The sequence below is a fragment of the Pieris brassicae genome, chromosome 14 (genome assembly GCF_905147105.1).
Source record: "Pieris brassicae chromosome 14, ilPieBrab1.1, whole genome shotgun sequence".
Taxonomy (NCBI): domain Eukaryota; kingdom Metazoa; phylum Arthropoda; class Insecta; order Lepidoptera; family Pieridae; genus Pieris; species Pieris brassicae.
This window is the reverse complement of record NC_059678.1, coordinates 1,447,858-1,465,229: the sequence shown is the minus strand read 5'-3', so window position 1 is coordinate 1,465,229 and position 17,372 is coordinate 1,447,858. Positions and strand designations below refer to the sequence as shown.

General features: G+C 36.7%; 1 protein-coding gene across 2 annotated transcripts; it reads left to right on the top strand.

Moving 5' to 3' along the window:
* The first annotated feature begins 5,910 nt into the window (after positions 1–5,910).
* On the top strand, positions 5,911–14,405 carry LOC123718121 (zinc finger protein 431-like). Of its 2 annotated transcripts, none has more exons than XM_045674515.1 (11): positions 5,911–6,017; positions 6,334–7,069; positions 7,643–7,772; positions 8,117–8,184; positions 8,784–9,141; positions 9,578–9,822; positions 9,966–10,017; positions 10,352–10,478; positions 10,767–10,934; positions 12,171–12,382; positions 13,138–14,405. In XM_045674515.1, the coding sequence occupies exons 2-11, from the start codon at positions 6,340–6,342 to the stop codon at positions 13,646–13,648; spliced, it is 2,601 nt and encodes an 866-aa protein (XP_045530471.1). In that variant the 5' UTR covers positions 5,911–6,017; positions 6,334–6,339; the 3' UTR covers positions 13,649–14,405. The 2 variants fall into 2 exon arrangements, with proteins under 2 accessions (XP_045530471.1, XP_045530472.1); XM_045674516.1 differs by lacking the exon at positions 5,911–6,017 and adding an exon at positions 6,113–6,194.
* Positions 14,406–17,372: the final 2,967 nt, after the last annotated feature.

The window sequence follows — 17,372 nt, the reverse complement described above, 5'->3', positions numbered from 1 at the left end:
TTGTCTATCTTGTGCTACACATGCAGTTTGAATTTGTAGTCCATAGGCAGTCCACATTTTGTAATTGGTCAGATAAAGGTTCCATTCGATGATACGCGAGGCACGTGAGTTTAGCTGACGCAAGGAATATATCTCCGAGAAGTGTAGCAAATGCTTCTACAGTTATTTATAGGTCAAATCTGGTTACACCTGAAGAAGAAACAGTTTCTCAGGATCCCCCTTCACTTCCCTATAAGAGATCGAGGTTCCTATAAGACTGATGATTCAGATGTAATTTTTCCTCCACAACGTGTTCATCCATTACGCACAGAGGGCAGCAATGAAGACGACTTGATTATACAACCTTAGCAGGCTAAAAAAACTTTTTTTAATGACTTCTTTGACAGCGAAGATGATGAAGCTATAATCTAGCGTACTTACTACAAGAATAGTATAAGACGACGTTTGTAACACGCTAGAGTATAGTTTCGTCATCTTTTGTTTTTATGATCTCTTTTTTATGAATGAATTCGGAGCTGAGCTCACTTTGATTGATAGTAATATTTAATTAAGAGTCGACCGAGAAGAAATCTCTTCTGTGGACATAAAATAATATGTTTTTTTGACTAGAGAGTATATTTTCTATGTCATTTTTAATGTGAAGTAGTATTATTAAACCAGATTGATTGATTCTAAGAAATACACAGTTTTTTTAGTTTAGTTTTATTTAACTAAAATACACATTTTATCTTTTCTGTGGACAGTTGATAATTAAAATATCTAGTTATCAAATATAAATTAAGGCTTTGTTCTCTGATACTATTTCTACCGTGATTATTGTAACTTTTTTCTTAATAAATGCTGATTTACACAAAAAAACGATTTTTTTTTCATACTCGATTTGTTTATGACCCAAAAAGTTTTCCTTACTGAAAACCGAACAGGGTAGCATAGGAAAATTTTGGTATGTACTAAAAAGTTAAGCTAAGTCCTCGGGCTTCTCCATTTTTTGACTTACGTAAACCAAATGCATAACCAAGTAGAACATTCCACTTGTTACTGATTCATAGATGGTACCTTTGTTAGTTGGACAACATTCTAAAGTGGTGTCACAACGCTAAACTATTACTAAATATTGAAAAGTCAAAACTGCTTATTATACAATCCCATTCCATTAAGGAAGCTACTGGTATAGCATTGGTGGCTCACAAACACGCATGTCTCTATAAATCAACCGTATGAAAGTGCCCTTTAATAGAAATAGTTGATAAACAAAAATATCTGGGATTAATTATAGACAAAAACATGCATTGAAATCAACACATAGAATACCTTTGTGGGGTAAGCTACGACAGTTTTTGGCACAACAATACTCAAAAAGCGTATCCCATTTAAAACTAAAATTGCACTTTACAACGCGCTTTGCGAGTCAGTCATCAATTACGGTCTAAGTAGTCAACCGTATATATAACCTCCAAACGCGAATCCTCAAACACGTTGTCTCGAGAAATGTGCTCGATTCATATAAAAATGAAGAAACAGGAATTTTTAAACGCTGCAAAATATTGCCCAAAACAGAAAAAGTAAATAAATGTCTTCTAGTCGAGCACTTTTTCCGATATGACATAAAAAAACGAGTGGAGCATGATGTAAAGACTCGAACGGTAACGCAGATTCGGCTCTGTACATCGAGAGCAAACAACGTATATGGCGAGAGAACGTTGAGTTACTTGCCACCGCGGCTAATAAATGGTCTACCCAATCCGATATTAGATTTTTTTTTTTTTATAAAATAGGGGGCAAACGGGCAGGAGGCTCACCTGATGTTAAGTGATACCGCCGCCCATGGACACTCTCAATGCCAGAGGGCTCGCGAGTGCGTTGCCGGCCTTTTAAGAATTTGTACGCTCTTTTCTTGAAGGACCCTAAGTCGAATTGGTTCGGAAATACTTCAGTGGGCAGGTTCCACATAGCGGTGGTGCGCGGCAAAAATTGCCTTGAGAAACGCTCAGTCGTGGAACGTCGGACGTCGAGGTGATACGGGTGGAATTTTGTATTTTGCCTCGACGTCCGATGCTGAAACTCAGCTGCAGGTATTAATCCGAACAACTCCTCTGAACACTCTCCATGGTAAATGCGGTAGAAGATGCAGAGTGACCCCACATCTCTACGCAACGCCAAAGGATCGAGCCGCTCGGAGAGGGATTGGTCATCGACGATTCGAACCGCTCTTCGTTGGATACGATCAAGTGGAAGGAGCTGGTACTGGGGAGCCCCCGCCCAGAGGTGAGAACAGTATTCCATGTGGGGCCGTATTTGCGCTTTATAGAGTTGCAAGCGGTGGCCCGGAGTGAAGTACCGTCTCGCCTTGCTGAGCACATCAAGCTTTTTGGAGGCTAATTTAGCCTTTCCCTCCAAATGACCGCGAAACTGAACGTCGTTCGATATGTCAACGCCAAGTATTCCGATGCTGGCTGTGGCTTCAAGAAGAGTGTTTTCGAAAAGAGGAGTAGCGACAAAGGGTATTTTTTTCGCGGAAAACGCGCAAACTTGTGTCTTCTTGGGGTTAAATTGGACTAGGTTTAGTCTACCCCAGTCCGAGACTCCACGTAAAAGAGTTTCGACTTCAGACACAAGTTTGTTCCGGTACTCATCGACAACTGCCCGAGAAATACCTGCCCGGCCAGTGTAAAGAGTATCCCCAGTGCTGTCGTCCGCATAGCAATGAATGTTGCTAAGTTGCAACATGTCATTGATATGCAGAAGAAACAGGGTCGGGGACAGAACACAGCCTTGTGGGACCCCAGCATTCACGGGTTTAAGGTCGGAACATGCTCCGTCGACGACGACCTTGATGCTCCGATCGGCTAGAAAGCTGGAGATCCAGTCGCATAATTTCTCAGGAAGCCCGTAGGCTGGTAGCTTCGAGAGCAGTGCTTTGTGCCACACCCGATCGAAGGCTTTCGCTATGTCCAAACTAACCGCTAGTGCCTCCCCCTTGGACTCAATTGCCTCTGCCCATCTATGAGTAAGGTATACTAGAAGGTCACCAGCTGAACGACCACGACGAAAGCCGTACTGATAATCGCTAATCAGCTGGTGGCCCTCTAGATAACTCAAGAGCTGGCCATTAATAATGGATTCCATTATTTTGGAGAACAAGGAGGTTATTGCGATTGGGCGATAGTTGGATGGATCAGTGCGATCGCCTTTTTTAGGGATCGGATGTATCGAAGCGGTCTTCCAGCACTTCGGGACAGTGCCGAGCGAGTACAGGTACCGCAAAAGGCGCGTCAGGACCGGAGCCAACTCAGGAGCACATGTACGCAGCATTGTGCTGGGGGATACCATCCGGCCCGCTCGACTTGTCCAAGAATGTCCAAGGAAGATAGTGCTCTGCGAACAGCACGTTGCTGGAATGTGATTTCCGGCATTGAGTTATCACACCGCGAAATCGCCGGTGGTGATCTCCCCCGGTCATCCAAAGTCGAGTTGGACGCAAAGAGACAGCCCAAGAGGTCGGCCTTCTCCTTCGCAGTGTGGGCGAGCGAGTCATCCTCTCTGTGCAGCGGTGGTATCGATGGCTGACAAAAATTCCCTTGTACAGCTTTGGCGAGAGACCAGAAGGCTCGGGTCCCAGAAGGGAGTTGGGCCAATCTCTCGCCAAATCTGGCGATGTGCTCTGACTTTGCCTTAGCGATTTCCCGTTTGAAGGACCTGGAGGCTGAGTTATATGCTTTTTTATGTTCGCTGGTATTGGCATCACGAGATATCGCCGCGAGATAGCCTAACGCTAACCAACATAAACGGTAAATTAAAAAACTACGTTTATATGCAATTGTCGCGCTCCTAAACAAGACTGCTATGGTTACATTAATACAAACCAAAGCGGTGACGTATTCTGTAACGTATGTAAATGTAACGTATTCTGATTATATTATATTATTTTACGACAACACTAAAGTTCGTAAATTGTTTCCGACATCAAATGTCAAACTTGTGTAGTGGCACCTACATTCTACGGCTTCAAATCAGCACGATAGCGTGATACCCTGAAACGTTGTTAACAAAGTTATTTCGCAAAGGTCAGCTCAGCCCGAGCTGAGCTGTCCTTTGCGAAGCGTATATATATATATATATATATATATCATGCCGGATGGGATTTCGTTGATCCTCTGGAATGGCAAACTGTATGAGATGCTACTAATGTGGACACGTTTGCCCCGTCTCACTTTATCAGCAAAAGCTGGGGTGGTCGCAGAGCAGGCGGAAAATAATAAACGGCTCAAATATAAGAGTCTTTCCTCCAACTTTGATTTTGTTTCCTTTGGAGTAGAGACTCTTTAGCCGTGGTCTTCAAGTGCACTGGCACTAATTAAAGATTTAAGTTGGCTCCTGGTAGATAGTACCGGTGACGCCAGAGCTGGTGCTTTCCTCGCTCAAGGAATAAGTATCGCAATACAGCGAAGAAATGCCGCCAGCGTTAAACGTAGTGTACGTTGGGTACCACAGGGACCAAACTGAAGAAAATTGTAAATACCTACTGTATATTTTATTGTTATGTTTAAGCTAATTTAAATAAATATATAATCATTACACAATATGTTGCTTACACAACACAACAAAGTTAGAATTGTTAGTTACTTGTGTTGCTGATTGACCTAATTTTCGGTTCGGTAGTTGTTAAAAATAAAGTCTAAATATTACTTTTTCTGATTGTTTAGTACCAAGTTAACAGTACCAAAACAGCCGCAGTATCGTAATTATACAATTCCATTTAATATTTGGAATCAAAATGTAAAAATCAAATGGTTTGTGAATATGCTATAAAATTTATTGTATAAATAAATCTTAACTGAAGTACAAAATTAACATAGTAATTTCAGCAGGTTGACGATCACTTCTGGACTCTGGCCCACTCTTCCCTAAATTTCCAGTATAACCGGTTTCCCGCGCTCTCCATTCAACGCCTTCCCTACACCCTCAACAGGTCATCTGTCCACATAATGGAAGGCCGTTCAATGCTTTGCCGAATGGTCCTCGGCGCCATCCGTTCTTCGGGCAATGTGCCCTGTCCATTGTCATCATACATGTCTTCTACGGATCTCTTCATTTCTACGCGTAGAGAAACACTGAACACAACTCTCTATAGATTGTTGAGTGACGCGGAGTTTGTGTATCAGGCTTGAAGTATGAGATCAAATCTCAACCGTAGGTCATCATTAGTAGGACGGACGGTTCGGGAACTTTTAACTTTAAACATTGAGAAAGAAATCGCTGAAAAATCACGTTAAATTTACTAAAAGCAGCCTATCCAAGGCGGACTCTTCAACTTTCTTGAAATTGGATCTACCTAAAGTAGTATTGAAGGTAAACGTAATCCATTACCTCGATAATTGAATTTTCAAATGTTACTAATTATATGACCTTAGTAACGGTTGTTTTTAATGTTTTAATGCTGTTACTCTTTGAAAACTCTTGTAGAAATCTTTTGTACGAAAAATTGTTTGCGTTATTATAAATTATTTCTTTATTGCATATTATAATCTTATTAAATAATTCTCCTACTGGACAGTAAAAACATTTCACTTCGAGTGTATACACAAGAACTAGGTCGTTAACTTTGTTTTTGTATATTGTGTAGATTGTAAATAAACTAGTAGCAACCAGTAAGTTCTGGACATTATTATCATTTTCCTAGTTAAAATAATTTAAGATTACTAAATAGCAGCATTACATAATTTCGGAGATCGAATCCACATAATATTTAGAGATGATTCAAACTGTTAAATACTGATCACAGATAAATAAAGAGAATAAGAATAGTCTTGAACGTCATATGTCAATTGTCATGTGTTTTTGACATACAACCTTGAAATAAACATTGAAAATGATAACTTACAATTAACTCATGACATGTGAATGTTGATTTCGATCAAAAATAAAGTGTGGATTTTATAAGCAATATCAACTGAATTCTTTTTTTGTATATAAAATATGTTTAACTCCTAACATCATTCTATCATAAATTTATTTAGGTAACACAATTCTTTGTATAATATATACAATTGTTAAAACTAGTTGTAGTCTGGTTCGCGCTTTAGTGTTTTTTATGTAAAAACCTAAAAAAAAAAACGTTCTTTTTGACGTCTGATGAATTATGTCGTGTTTTTTAACACACAACGTACTGATTACCATTTTTCCCTATATTCTTAGTAAGTCAAATGCCTAAAACTTAAGAATATTTGTACATTCTAAAGGTTACTTGTTTTGTAAACAAACAAATTAAAAGCATAAGTATTTTATGCATCAAAATCTCTAGAAGTTTCTTATACAATAACAAAATCATTTCAGGCTAAAATGGTGGAACCAGCTGTTTCTGATGTGGATCCGTTGGGAGCCTTTTCTTACTTGTCTCATTACCACTATGGTCAGTTTCCAAACACAATTAACCCAACATATCAGTTTGCTGTTAAACCAGAAGAATTCTACACATTACCTCCAAGCAGTACTTCTAATAATTCCAACTATGTAAATACAACTCCCACAGCTCACATTCAAAGTGAGAAACAACCAGATACAACTGTAAACTTTGATATAAAACCTTTTTTAAAAACCAATGGCAAAGTTAAAAAAGAGAAAAAAAGCTTTGTTTCTCAAAAAATAACACAAGAAGGATATCCATTCTATGGCTGTGCTGTTTGTAATATAAGTTTTCCGACACTTAGAGAATTAGATTCACATGTTGCAACACACAAAGGTAGAACAACTAGTTACGATTTAAGAGTGAAGAATGCATTGAAAAAGAAAAGATTAAAAAAGGAACAGAAAAAATTAAAGAAAATGAAAAAAGAGACCTGCCTGCCTGATATTGATATTAAACCTGAAGATGGTTATATTGGTAATGAGAAAGCAACAGAATTTGGTTTGAACAACAATGATGTGAAAAACAAAAGCAATCCAGAAGAACTAAAACCCCAAGAAAAGTCAACAGAATCCACAAATTTAGAAAAAATTTATAAATGTTTTGCCTGTCAGAAACAGTTTATATTAAGTTATTATTTGAAGTTACATGTTAGATCACATACAGGTAAGACAAAAATGTATTATTAGAATGTGTGCTTGTATATTTGCAGAACCAAGTCAATCAACATCAACAAATGCATGCCACAGATTAGAATTTCAGTAATAACCCCTTTATTAAAGCCCCTTATATAAATAATTAATATTTTAAAATAAATAATAATCATTTATTTGCTTGTATGTTTGCTGTGATTAATACTAAACAATTTTATTTGTATTCGCTGAAAAAAATCTTTAAAAGTATATTATTTGTCAGTCACAATAATTGATACCATTAACCATAACTCATTGTCTAATTAGGATCAAGTCATTATAATTTCATACATATAATGAAAATTAATAATAATAATTTATTACTTTGAACCCATACTTATTTAGCATTCAGTGCCTACCAGCAAATGGTTAATTGTTTTGCGAATAATGCAATCCTTGGACCTATAGGTTTAGTTACTTGACTACAACAGGAAGCAAGCTTTATGAAGTGGTGATTTTAGTTTAAGACATTACCATAATTCTGACTTCATTTCAAATAGTTTTTACTTTTCTAATTATTGTTAACAATTGTCTTTATAATTTATAGATGAAAAGCCATACACCTGTGAACAATGTGGGCAATCCTTTATAACTGCTAGCAAGCTCGGACGACATAATAAGAGATTTCATTTATCTGTCCAATATCAGTGCAGAATTTGTTATAGAAAGTTTTACAGGTATGAATTTATCCAACCCTTCAATTCCCAAGGTTTTTAGATTACATAGTTTAAAAGCAGCCAGTATTTGCAGGATATTTTTGTCTCTGGACCACATTAATGGCCTGAAATACATTACTAGATTTTATTGACTAATAGAGCTCTTTTATTTTTATGCTACTTGCACATTTCTTTAGTTTATGGCATATTAAATTATCTGTGGCCGCGACCGCGTTTATTTGGCGCCTATTATAAAATAATTTTTGCTTATAATTACTATATATAAACTTAAAAATACATGTAAAATTTGTTATATTAATAGTAAAGTTATAAGGTAAGTGTTATACAATTTGTAAAAATTTCAGATTTGAAATCCTAACGCGACATTTTGATAAAAAACACGCTGATGACAAATTAGAAGGTGAACCATATGGTATGTGAAAATTGTAATATTGAAAATTAGACGAATTTTTTTACATTAATTCATGTCACCATAACACCTGACTTTATCATGGATCATTGATGGATTTGAGATCTGTTAATTTGAGGTCGTTGCAGAGCTACATTTAAATGTAATAATAATAATGTATGTTGACAACATTGTCGCGTTATAATTCGACAGTAACCATCTTGATATATACGGAAAAATTATACTAAAAGAATGAAATGTCGCGTAGCAACTGTCAAGCCGGTCCAACCGCACAGATTATATGACATAAGATGACATATGTCACCTAAATGACAGTTTGGCTATCCTGTTATGTTGTTAACTATTATAAGAGGAATAATTTAAAGTCACATACGCTAACTTAATGATTTTTTACACAGTTCTAGGCTTAAATAAATGTGACACAAACTTTTCCTAAGTTGATATGATAGGTTTTGGTACAGGACTATTTCGATACGTATCAGAAAAGAAAAAAAAGAGTGTAATATGAAGCCAAGACCCCTATGGGGTTGTAGCGCTATTGGATTATTATTATTAATCGCTGCTATGACGTAGTTATAAGGACTAAACACTTTGATTTTCAGACTTCAATGCAATATTACCATACTTAAAAGAATTGGAAGAACAACTACGCGAAAAACAAGAAATGGAGAAAACTAAGTCGAAAGATGATATATGGTCTAACGAATGGCCAAGTCCGATAATAGAAAATGAGAAAGAAGATATTAAAGAGACTAAGAAAGAAGTAGAAGATAAGAATTTAGAAATAGAAGTTGTGAAAGTGCCTATGGATGATGTTGAAATTAAAGAAGAAATTGAGGATGTTGATTATAATTATGATGATGCGGTTAATGATAATGGAATTACTGATGATACAAATCATGATTTGAATTATAATGAGGCTAATGATAATGATAGAGACGACGCAAGTGTTAATAATGAGTAAGTTATAATATTTTGTGTACCATAAGCACTTAAAACAAAAGTAGAAGTAACTTTTACTAAAATTTAACCGAATTTAAAAGTGTGGTCTCTCAAAAACTACTTATCAGATTTTTATGAAACTGGACTAACATACAATGGGAAAGACTCTGGAAAATGATCTTAAACCCAAAAAGTCGATGGTGTTTGTATAGCTTATCACTTACCTGTTAGAAAAATGATCACAAACAAATTAAAAGGCTGGCAACGCACTCGCGAGCCGTCTGGCATTGAGAGTGTCTTGGCGGCGGTATCACTTAACATCAGGTGAGCCTCCTGCCCGTTTGCCCCCTGTTAAATCATAAATCTGTGGCCCTAGGGTTGTACTGCCCCTAGTTTATTATAAGAGACATTGACAAGTATTAGCAATTGATATAATTCTTTTATCACCTTACAGCGATTCAGACGAAGACTATTTCCCATCAAACACGTGGTTGAAACCAGAGGAGCCGTTGGAAATAACAACGAACGGCGTCAAGTGTCCCGTGTGCGATAAAAGTCTAAGTACGGCGTCGTACATGCGCGTGCACATGCGTACGCACACGGGCGAACGTCCGTTCAAATGCTATATTTGTGATATGGGCTTTATAACGGCGAGCAAAATGCACAGACACGTCTTGACACATCCGGAGTCGTTGAAGGGTAGGACCTTTTTTTTTTTTTTAATAATTTTATGGCCTGGTAACGAGACCTTTAAGCCAAGGGGACCATTTGTGAATGCGTGAAAAAGATACCAAAGACTGAAACACACAGACTGACAAAGATTTTTGTATCTTACTTTTCAGATGAAGTCAAATCGGAAAATGATGGGAACAACGAAAAGGATGATGGGGATAAGTGAGTATTGACCTGTCATGTTTTCTCTTTCTCTCTTTCTCTCTCTCTCTTTTCTTTCTGTATATACAGTTGAAGTAAACATTACCTCGTCATGCCTTCCGAATAGAGCATAAGACAGGCCATTGGTGCACAGTGATCCGAACTTGCGACCATAAGGACAAGCCCCTTATTGCAATTTGACCATAGACTAAGTGATACAAAGTCAGTAGATTATAGAATAGTGGGATGTCAAATATTGGCAGTTTAAGTTCGAATCTGCTAATACTGCTCTGTTTTAACCGACTTTAAGTATAACGGAGGTTCTAGCGGATGTGTAAACGTGAATTTATTTCAGGGAGAAAGTGAAAAAGGCTGTCAAGAAGTTATCGAAGAAAATCAACGAAAAGTCCAAGAAATATCGGAAAAGGCCTCACGCGTGTGAATATTGTCATAAAAGGTTTTTGCATCTGCATACATTACAGGTAATGATTGTCAAATGTCCTAACATCGGTATATAAAGGCCGGCAACGCACTCACTAAATGGGTGTCCATGATCGCCGCTATTGAGCGTCTCGTAAACTCTTGTCTACACAAAAAGATGGAGGGGATTTATCACTTGGGGGGGTGAAATAGTTTACGAAATTCCTATTAAACATATACAAAATTTCATACAATTCGGTTGAGTTGTTTCGGATGTAGGTTACCAATACTGTCCTGTCAAAAGAGATTTTTGCATCTACGTACATTATGGATTACATTTTATATTTCAGATCCATAAAAAATCCCATGAAGGCGAAGAAATTAAATATAGATGCCACTACTGTCTTCTAGAAGTCGAGGATGAAGAGAATCTGAAGGTTCACGAAGGGAGCCATACAGGACCAAAGCCCTACCAATGTACTGTATGTGATAAGTTGTATAAAAAGAGAGAAAGTATGGTGAGTAAAACTAAAAGTATTCTCATATTTATCAATAACGGTATTTTGAGTGATCTCTTTTCTTCATAGTGTGAAAATAATGAAAAAAAAAAAGAGAAGAAAAAGTTGTACTGATTCAGTTTCAGCTGTCTCTTTTCATCATAGCGTAAACACAGTATGACAGAAAGAGACAAAAGAGTTAAGAGTACAATTCTATTTTGATGGATATTTTTAATGTTTCTAAAAACGTTTTAAACTCAAACTAACTTTATGCATATAGGTTACCAAGTACAGTTATGGACGTCATTAGAAAAGATGTTAAAGTGATTCTAAACTTACGTTTACTACCAGTTCGCAAGTCAAGGGCTTAGAGCGGACCAGCGACTCTCGGCCACTCTTTATTTATAAGTTTTGAGTCATACAAATTGTTTGATACAAAGGATTAGGGTCATTTAAGTATTCGTCAAATTTATAAAAAGCTTTATTATTCTGAATAATGGTCATATTCTTGAAGATAGATAGCTAGGTTTTTCTCGGGTTTAAACTGAAAAAAAAATTATAATATAAAAATATAGATTTCACTGTTCTTGCAGTGTTGGCCCAGCTTTAGCGTGTGACTCTCATCCCTGAGGTCGTATATATTCGAATGGGCCAATAGACTTTTTATATACGCACATAAATCGTTCGTACGATGAAAAAGAGTGATTTCTTACATCAGATCTAAAATGATCCGAGATCAAGAGTTGCAGCACTGGTTTCTCTTTCTATTTCTAATCACGCCTTTTTCCCGAAGGGTAGGATCTCAATTATTCTCTTCATCAACTATCATGATATTCACCATGCTCGTTTATTCGCACTTTTGACCTGTCCCTTCTCTAGTACGTCCTGGATTTGGTGCAAGGCCTACCATCTACCTTGGACCTTCCAATTCTTAAAAGTCCGGCAACGTACACCCCCTCAGTAATTAAGTGTCTATGGGTAGCGGTATCAATTAACATCAGGAGAGCCTCCTGCCCGTTTGCTCCTGTTCATTATAAAAAATCATTTCATGGTCAAACCATTATTCTTTCCTTCTTATCCTTGTCCCTTTTATCCAATACACGTATAGATACATACTCAAATACTTAACGTTAATTCCAAAGCCGTCCTCTGCCACAACGTATCATTCAACGTACAGGACGTTAAGTAGAACGAGCGCCCGTCCGTACAGTCGAGCCTAGTTCGAGATTACTTGGCTAATAATGTTTAAAATTTCAGCTTTATCATAGAAAAAATCACAAGCCCGAACGGGAATTCATATGCGATATATGTACGAAATCTTTTAACGCACAGTGCAAACTGCAAAGGCATATAATAAGCCATAGTGTGGATAAATATATGCTGAAGTACGAGTGTCCTGTCTGTGCGCATATGTTTAATACAAAATATCACGTCCAGATGCATTTGTCCACACATCAGCGGGAAGGAGTGTGAGTATAATTCGCAAATATATATAGATAATAAAAAGATATATATATATATATATATATATATATATATATATATATATATATATATATATCGCTTGACCCGGGGAACAAAGTCGTAAAGGCAAAATCTGTTCTTATTACTAGGATACTAATTACATTACATATACAATTATATGTCAAATGAAAGCGATTAAAACATTGTTGTTATGTATTTAGTGTAAATAGTTACAAAATTACTAAATGTACATTACAGTAATTACGGGCGATACAGTAACCGTACATTACGACGGTAATTTTGACGAATGTGTAGAGCGTAATTTACTACCTTTCGCGGAAATATTATGACGTTGATGAAACGGAGATATTGACTCTCTATTTGTTTTTAAACTGTTGTATTAACTTTTATGATTATTAAGTAGAGTTACAATCTATCTAAAACTATAGTTATGATTGTTGCTATCTATTTTAGGGGAGGTAAACGAGTATTTCTAACCTCGTCTTTTTTCAATATTTTGCGAAAAATTCTGAAAAAAATTATCATTATAGTGCAATCACCCAAATGAAGTCAAAAATGAGAATATATTAAAACAGTTGTAATAGTGATTTACGACTTTCTTCCCCGGGGCTAGCGATGTGTCAATCTGTTGAATATGCAATAATGTCCAAGGGCCCCTTGTCAATATTGTGAAATCTTGACAACTAGTGACTTTGTAAACGGGTCAACTGCTTGCGTGACAAAGTTGATTAAATTATAGGATACAAGAAGAAAATCGCAACGAAATCCTGGCTATGGTCTTACAAAACGCGCGTAGAATTCCCCGCAAGGGCGAGACACACAACTTGACGGACGTCATACCGTCGGACGAGCGAAGCCGCGTGTGCAACATATGCGGCGAGGTGTTCCAGCACTTCTATTACCTCGAGGAGCACCTGAAATCCCACGGCTCCAAGATCGCGATAGAGAACATCGACAAAGAGGAGGAGAAGAAATATATTTGTGAAGTTTGTAATAAAGCTTTCAAGTTGCATTATTATTTGAAATTGCACAGCTTCACCCACACAAAGGAGAAGCCGTTTATTTGCCAGCAGTGCGGGAAGGGCTTCATCACCAGGGGGAAGCTGAAGCGGCATTTGGAGACTCATACGGGATTAAAGAAATACCAATGTCATATTTGTTGTAAGTTCTTTACGCGGCCGAGTTATTTGAGGGTTCATGTGAGGACTATACATGGTGCTCAGTTGGTTAGGTTGGGGCTTAGGACGTAAACTTGAGTGAGTGCTGCTTCTCAGGACTTGAGGTATCTAATGGTTCTTCGTATCAATGATATGACGTAATAGTTTACATAAATGTCAAGCCGAGACGGTTATGTTCTCGCACAGACTATGTCAGATTTCGAATAAAAAGTTTGACAGGTCCTAGATTGAAGTTTGTGACGTTCATAGACTGTACCACTCACTTAGGTAAGTTTTATTACGCTTGGAACCACACAATGGAATTGAAAAATTGTCAATAAAAAGAGCATAACGATTTATACAATGTTTTAACAGATTAAAAGTGTAAATTTTATTTTAAATAACGTAAATTGCGGGTACTAGGTTAGGGTGGCGGTATTACACCGTTCAACTTACGAATGGCCGTCGTTAACCATGATTTTGACAAAGAATTTAAGGGATTTTGTTACAGAACAGGCAAACGGGCAGGAGGCTCAACTGGTTTTAATGATACCACCACCCGTGGTCACTCAATTCCAGCACCCGTTTGCCCATGTTCAATAAAAAATGAAATTCATTCTTATATTTTGACGTGTTTCGCATTTAAATAAGATATAGTGTCAAACTTGGTGTGTTAGATATTCTGAGAGTGTGTATTGTACTGCTCTATGGCCTATTATGACGGTAATACGTAAGTCGAATGAGTACTGTGTGAGTATTGTAAGACATTATGATGTATAGCAATAATTATTTTTAGATTTCGTCACTTTGTTGATATTTGTATAAAGCGATTAAAATATTAAGTTTTTAATCGGTGTTTTATTTAACTATTTATTTGTCAGTTTATTGAGACACTTACTTAGTGCCTCTGGGTTATATATAACCCTTAAATGGGGTAGAGTATGCAACTGTACGTAGTCAGATTTTCTTGGGCCACGCTTTCCGTTTTCCTTGCGGGTTCCAATCAAACGCCTGCTTATATAAGATAAGATATAATTGGAAACTTTTCGGAGTGTATAAAATAAATAAATCCATGGCGCTACTATCAGATTTCTGTATATGTTTCATGATCATTTGTGAATTGAATAGGCAAGTAGGTGATCAGCCTTTTGTGCCTGACACACTGTCGATTTTTTGGGTCTAAGGCAAGCCAGTTTCCTCAAGATGTTTTCCTTCATCGTTCGAGCTAATTTTCAATGCGCACATAGAAAGAAAATCCATTGGTGCACAGCCGGGGATCGAATCTACGACCTCAGGATGCAAGTCGCACGCTGAAGCCACTAGGCCAACACTGCTCGAAGCAGCTGCTGCTTCGGAGTGTATGTCCTAACCATTTCCAACTGCGACGCTTAATCTCTTGTTGAGACAGCTTTAAAAACTAATAATAATAATATGGCCAAAATTACCCCCAAACGACGAATATTAAACACAAATACAATGGACTAATTTGCTTGTCAATGTGCTTATTTCCTTAAAAATACGCTTGAAAGCCGCCTGACTCGCAAGGCGCCTTCGGCCTCGCCACCATTGCACAACGACAATATCGGCGAATCGAAGCTGCACCAGTGGTGGCCACACACTCGCTTTATTTAGTTGCTCGCTACATCTACGACTGGACTTTCCATCTGGACGTGATTGGAATAAATACGCTCATTACTTCATGCCTGGTGCTTATGTCACAAATGTCACAAATAAAAGATATCGTATTGTATTGTTTGAAGCAATAATCGGTTAAAATATGAGCTTATAACTAACATATAATTAGGGGTAGGGATGCGACACTGGATTAACAAACAAACAAAAAAACGTATGCAATTCACACGTTTTAGAAATGAAACCTTCAAAAACAAAGTTCTTAATTAATAATATGTAAATGCGTCTAGCATTTAACTTATACAAAAATTTTATTTTGATTTGTAAGTTTAAAGATAATTTGGTGATAACTAAAATTATGAACGTTTAAAATTCGATGAAATGAAAAGGCGATACATGAATTCATAAGATTAAGTAAACTTTAAATTAACTGTAGTAAGAAGTTTTCACTTCAAAAAGTTTCTATAATTAACGATGTCTAAATAAAATTGATAAATTTAATTAAGAAAATGATACACACTAATTACAAGTTTATACGCTGTATAATGCTTCCTTTCTCATTTGGAATTTATGTGACTCTTTTGATTGTCGCTTTTTCCGTTGCATCCTGTTTGAAATCACAACGATTCTAAAGAAGTTTCATTTCAAAAACTGTTACTCAACTTATGGGTTCTTAAATCAACATAGATCTGTTACCTTTAAAGGCACACGACAGACGCGACTGAAACACGCGTTTGTCCAACGGTGGACAAACCAAAATCAGACAATGCAAGCATATAATGCCTCCTAAATGTTATTTAAGTTTCGGATATTTAGGCTATTATGAAAATGATAAAGATGTCATGAAGATTGCAAATGCAGTTTAAAGTCTATATAACGACACTGAGGGGCTGTGCATTTTATGGCGTTATAGAGAGAAGAAAAACGTATAGATAATCCATGAATCTTACTTATTAGCCAACGACAGTCTGTCTACACGCGCAAGCAATCCCAATTTGTAAACAAAAGAACGAATTTCTTAAAAGTTCGTATGCATGATGCCGACAGTCGAGTAATTGCAGGCTGGGATAATAAACTTAAAAAGTATTTCATTACTCAATTGTTGCCGTTATTCAAGAAAAGAGCGTACAAATTCTTAAAAGGCCGGCAACGCACTCGCGAACCCTCTGGCATTGAGTGTCCATGGGCGGCGGTATCACTTAACATCAGCTGAGCCCCTTGCCAGTTTGCCTGCTATTTTATTTAAAAAAAACAGTGTAATGCATTGTAGAGTTAAAGTATGGAAGATAACGCTGTGGGGAGTTCGTCGTTAAATCGAAGGATGTTACACTGTATATCATAATTTAAATTATCCTAAAAGTCCTCTCCAGTTACAATTTGCCTCGCTTATTTTAAGTGGCAATATAATAAATAAAGAAATGTTGCTTGGAGCTATGCATAATATGTAGTAAACGCAAAATCTTCTCATTATAATCTGCTTCCTTTTATATGCGTTTTTTATTTTCGTTTAATATGCGTACTGGGAACTGTGCGAGCTAGAAAAAAAACCTAGCTATTTGTTTAGCTTTTAATCAACAAGTCTTGTCTCTGATTCTACAGCCACATTTCATTTTAATTATGACTACATTGTAAACTCATTTTAAACTTCTGTTACGGATACAAAAGTAACTTTATTACATTATTTACAACGACTTTTTGAGAGATCGACAGAAATACTAGTCACCAAATGTTGATCCAATTTAAATATAGCCAATCTCAGCTCAGTAAATAAATTATCAAATTATTTATTATATATGAATGTCATCGACAATACAGCAGCACAATTTACGTATAAAACGAAAACAATCACTTAAAATAACCAAAACGTGAATCAATAGGTTACAGAGCGCCTTCCCAATCTGTGCATCTCTGTCACAAGTTAATCCTTTATAACATTGGAGTAGGAATTCGACGCACGCGCAGCAACAAACACAACAGTGCGTGCCCTTAAAACTTCGCTGGCTTTTCGCTTTCACTGGCTTCTTGGTACAGGGTGGAGGATTTTTATTGGTTTTTGATAGCGAGTAGAATTGTATTCCCTAGACACAAACGATTAATTTATTATTTTAATGAATTCTAATAATATATTATTCTATTGATGTTTGATAAGTTAAGTTTTATGATTAATAATTATTGCAGTTAGATA

What these genes read in the sequence shown, in the direction of transcription:
- LOC123718121 (XM_045674515.1), top strand. Translation starts at nt 6,340, where the DNA reads ATGGTGGAACCAGCTGTTTCTGATGTGGATCCGTTGGGAGCCTTTTCT. An exon ending in GACGCAAGTGTTAATAATGA is followed by an intron (nt 9,142 to 9,577) that starts GTAAGTTATAAT and finishes ATCACCTTACAG; the next exon opens with CGATTCAGACGAAGACTATT. An exon ending in ATAAAAAGAGAGAAAGTATG is followed by an intron (nt 10,935 to 12,170) that starts GTGAGTAAAACT and finishes TTAAAATTTCAG; the next exon opens with CTTTATCATAGAAAAAATCA.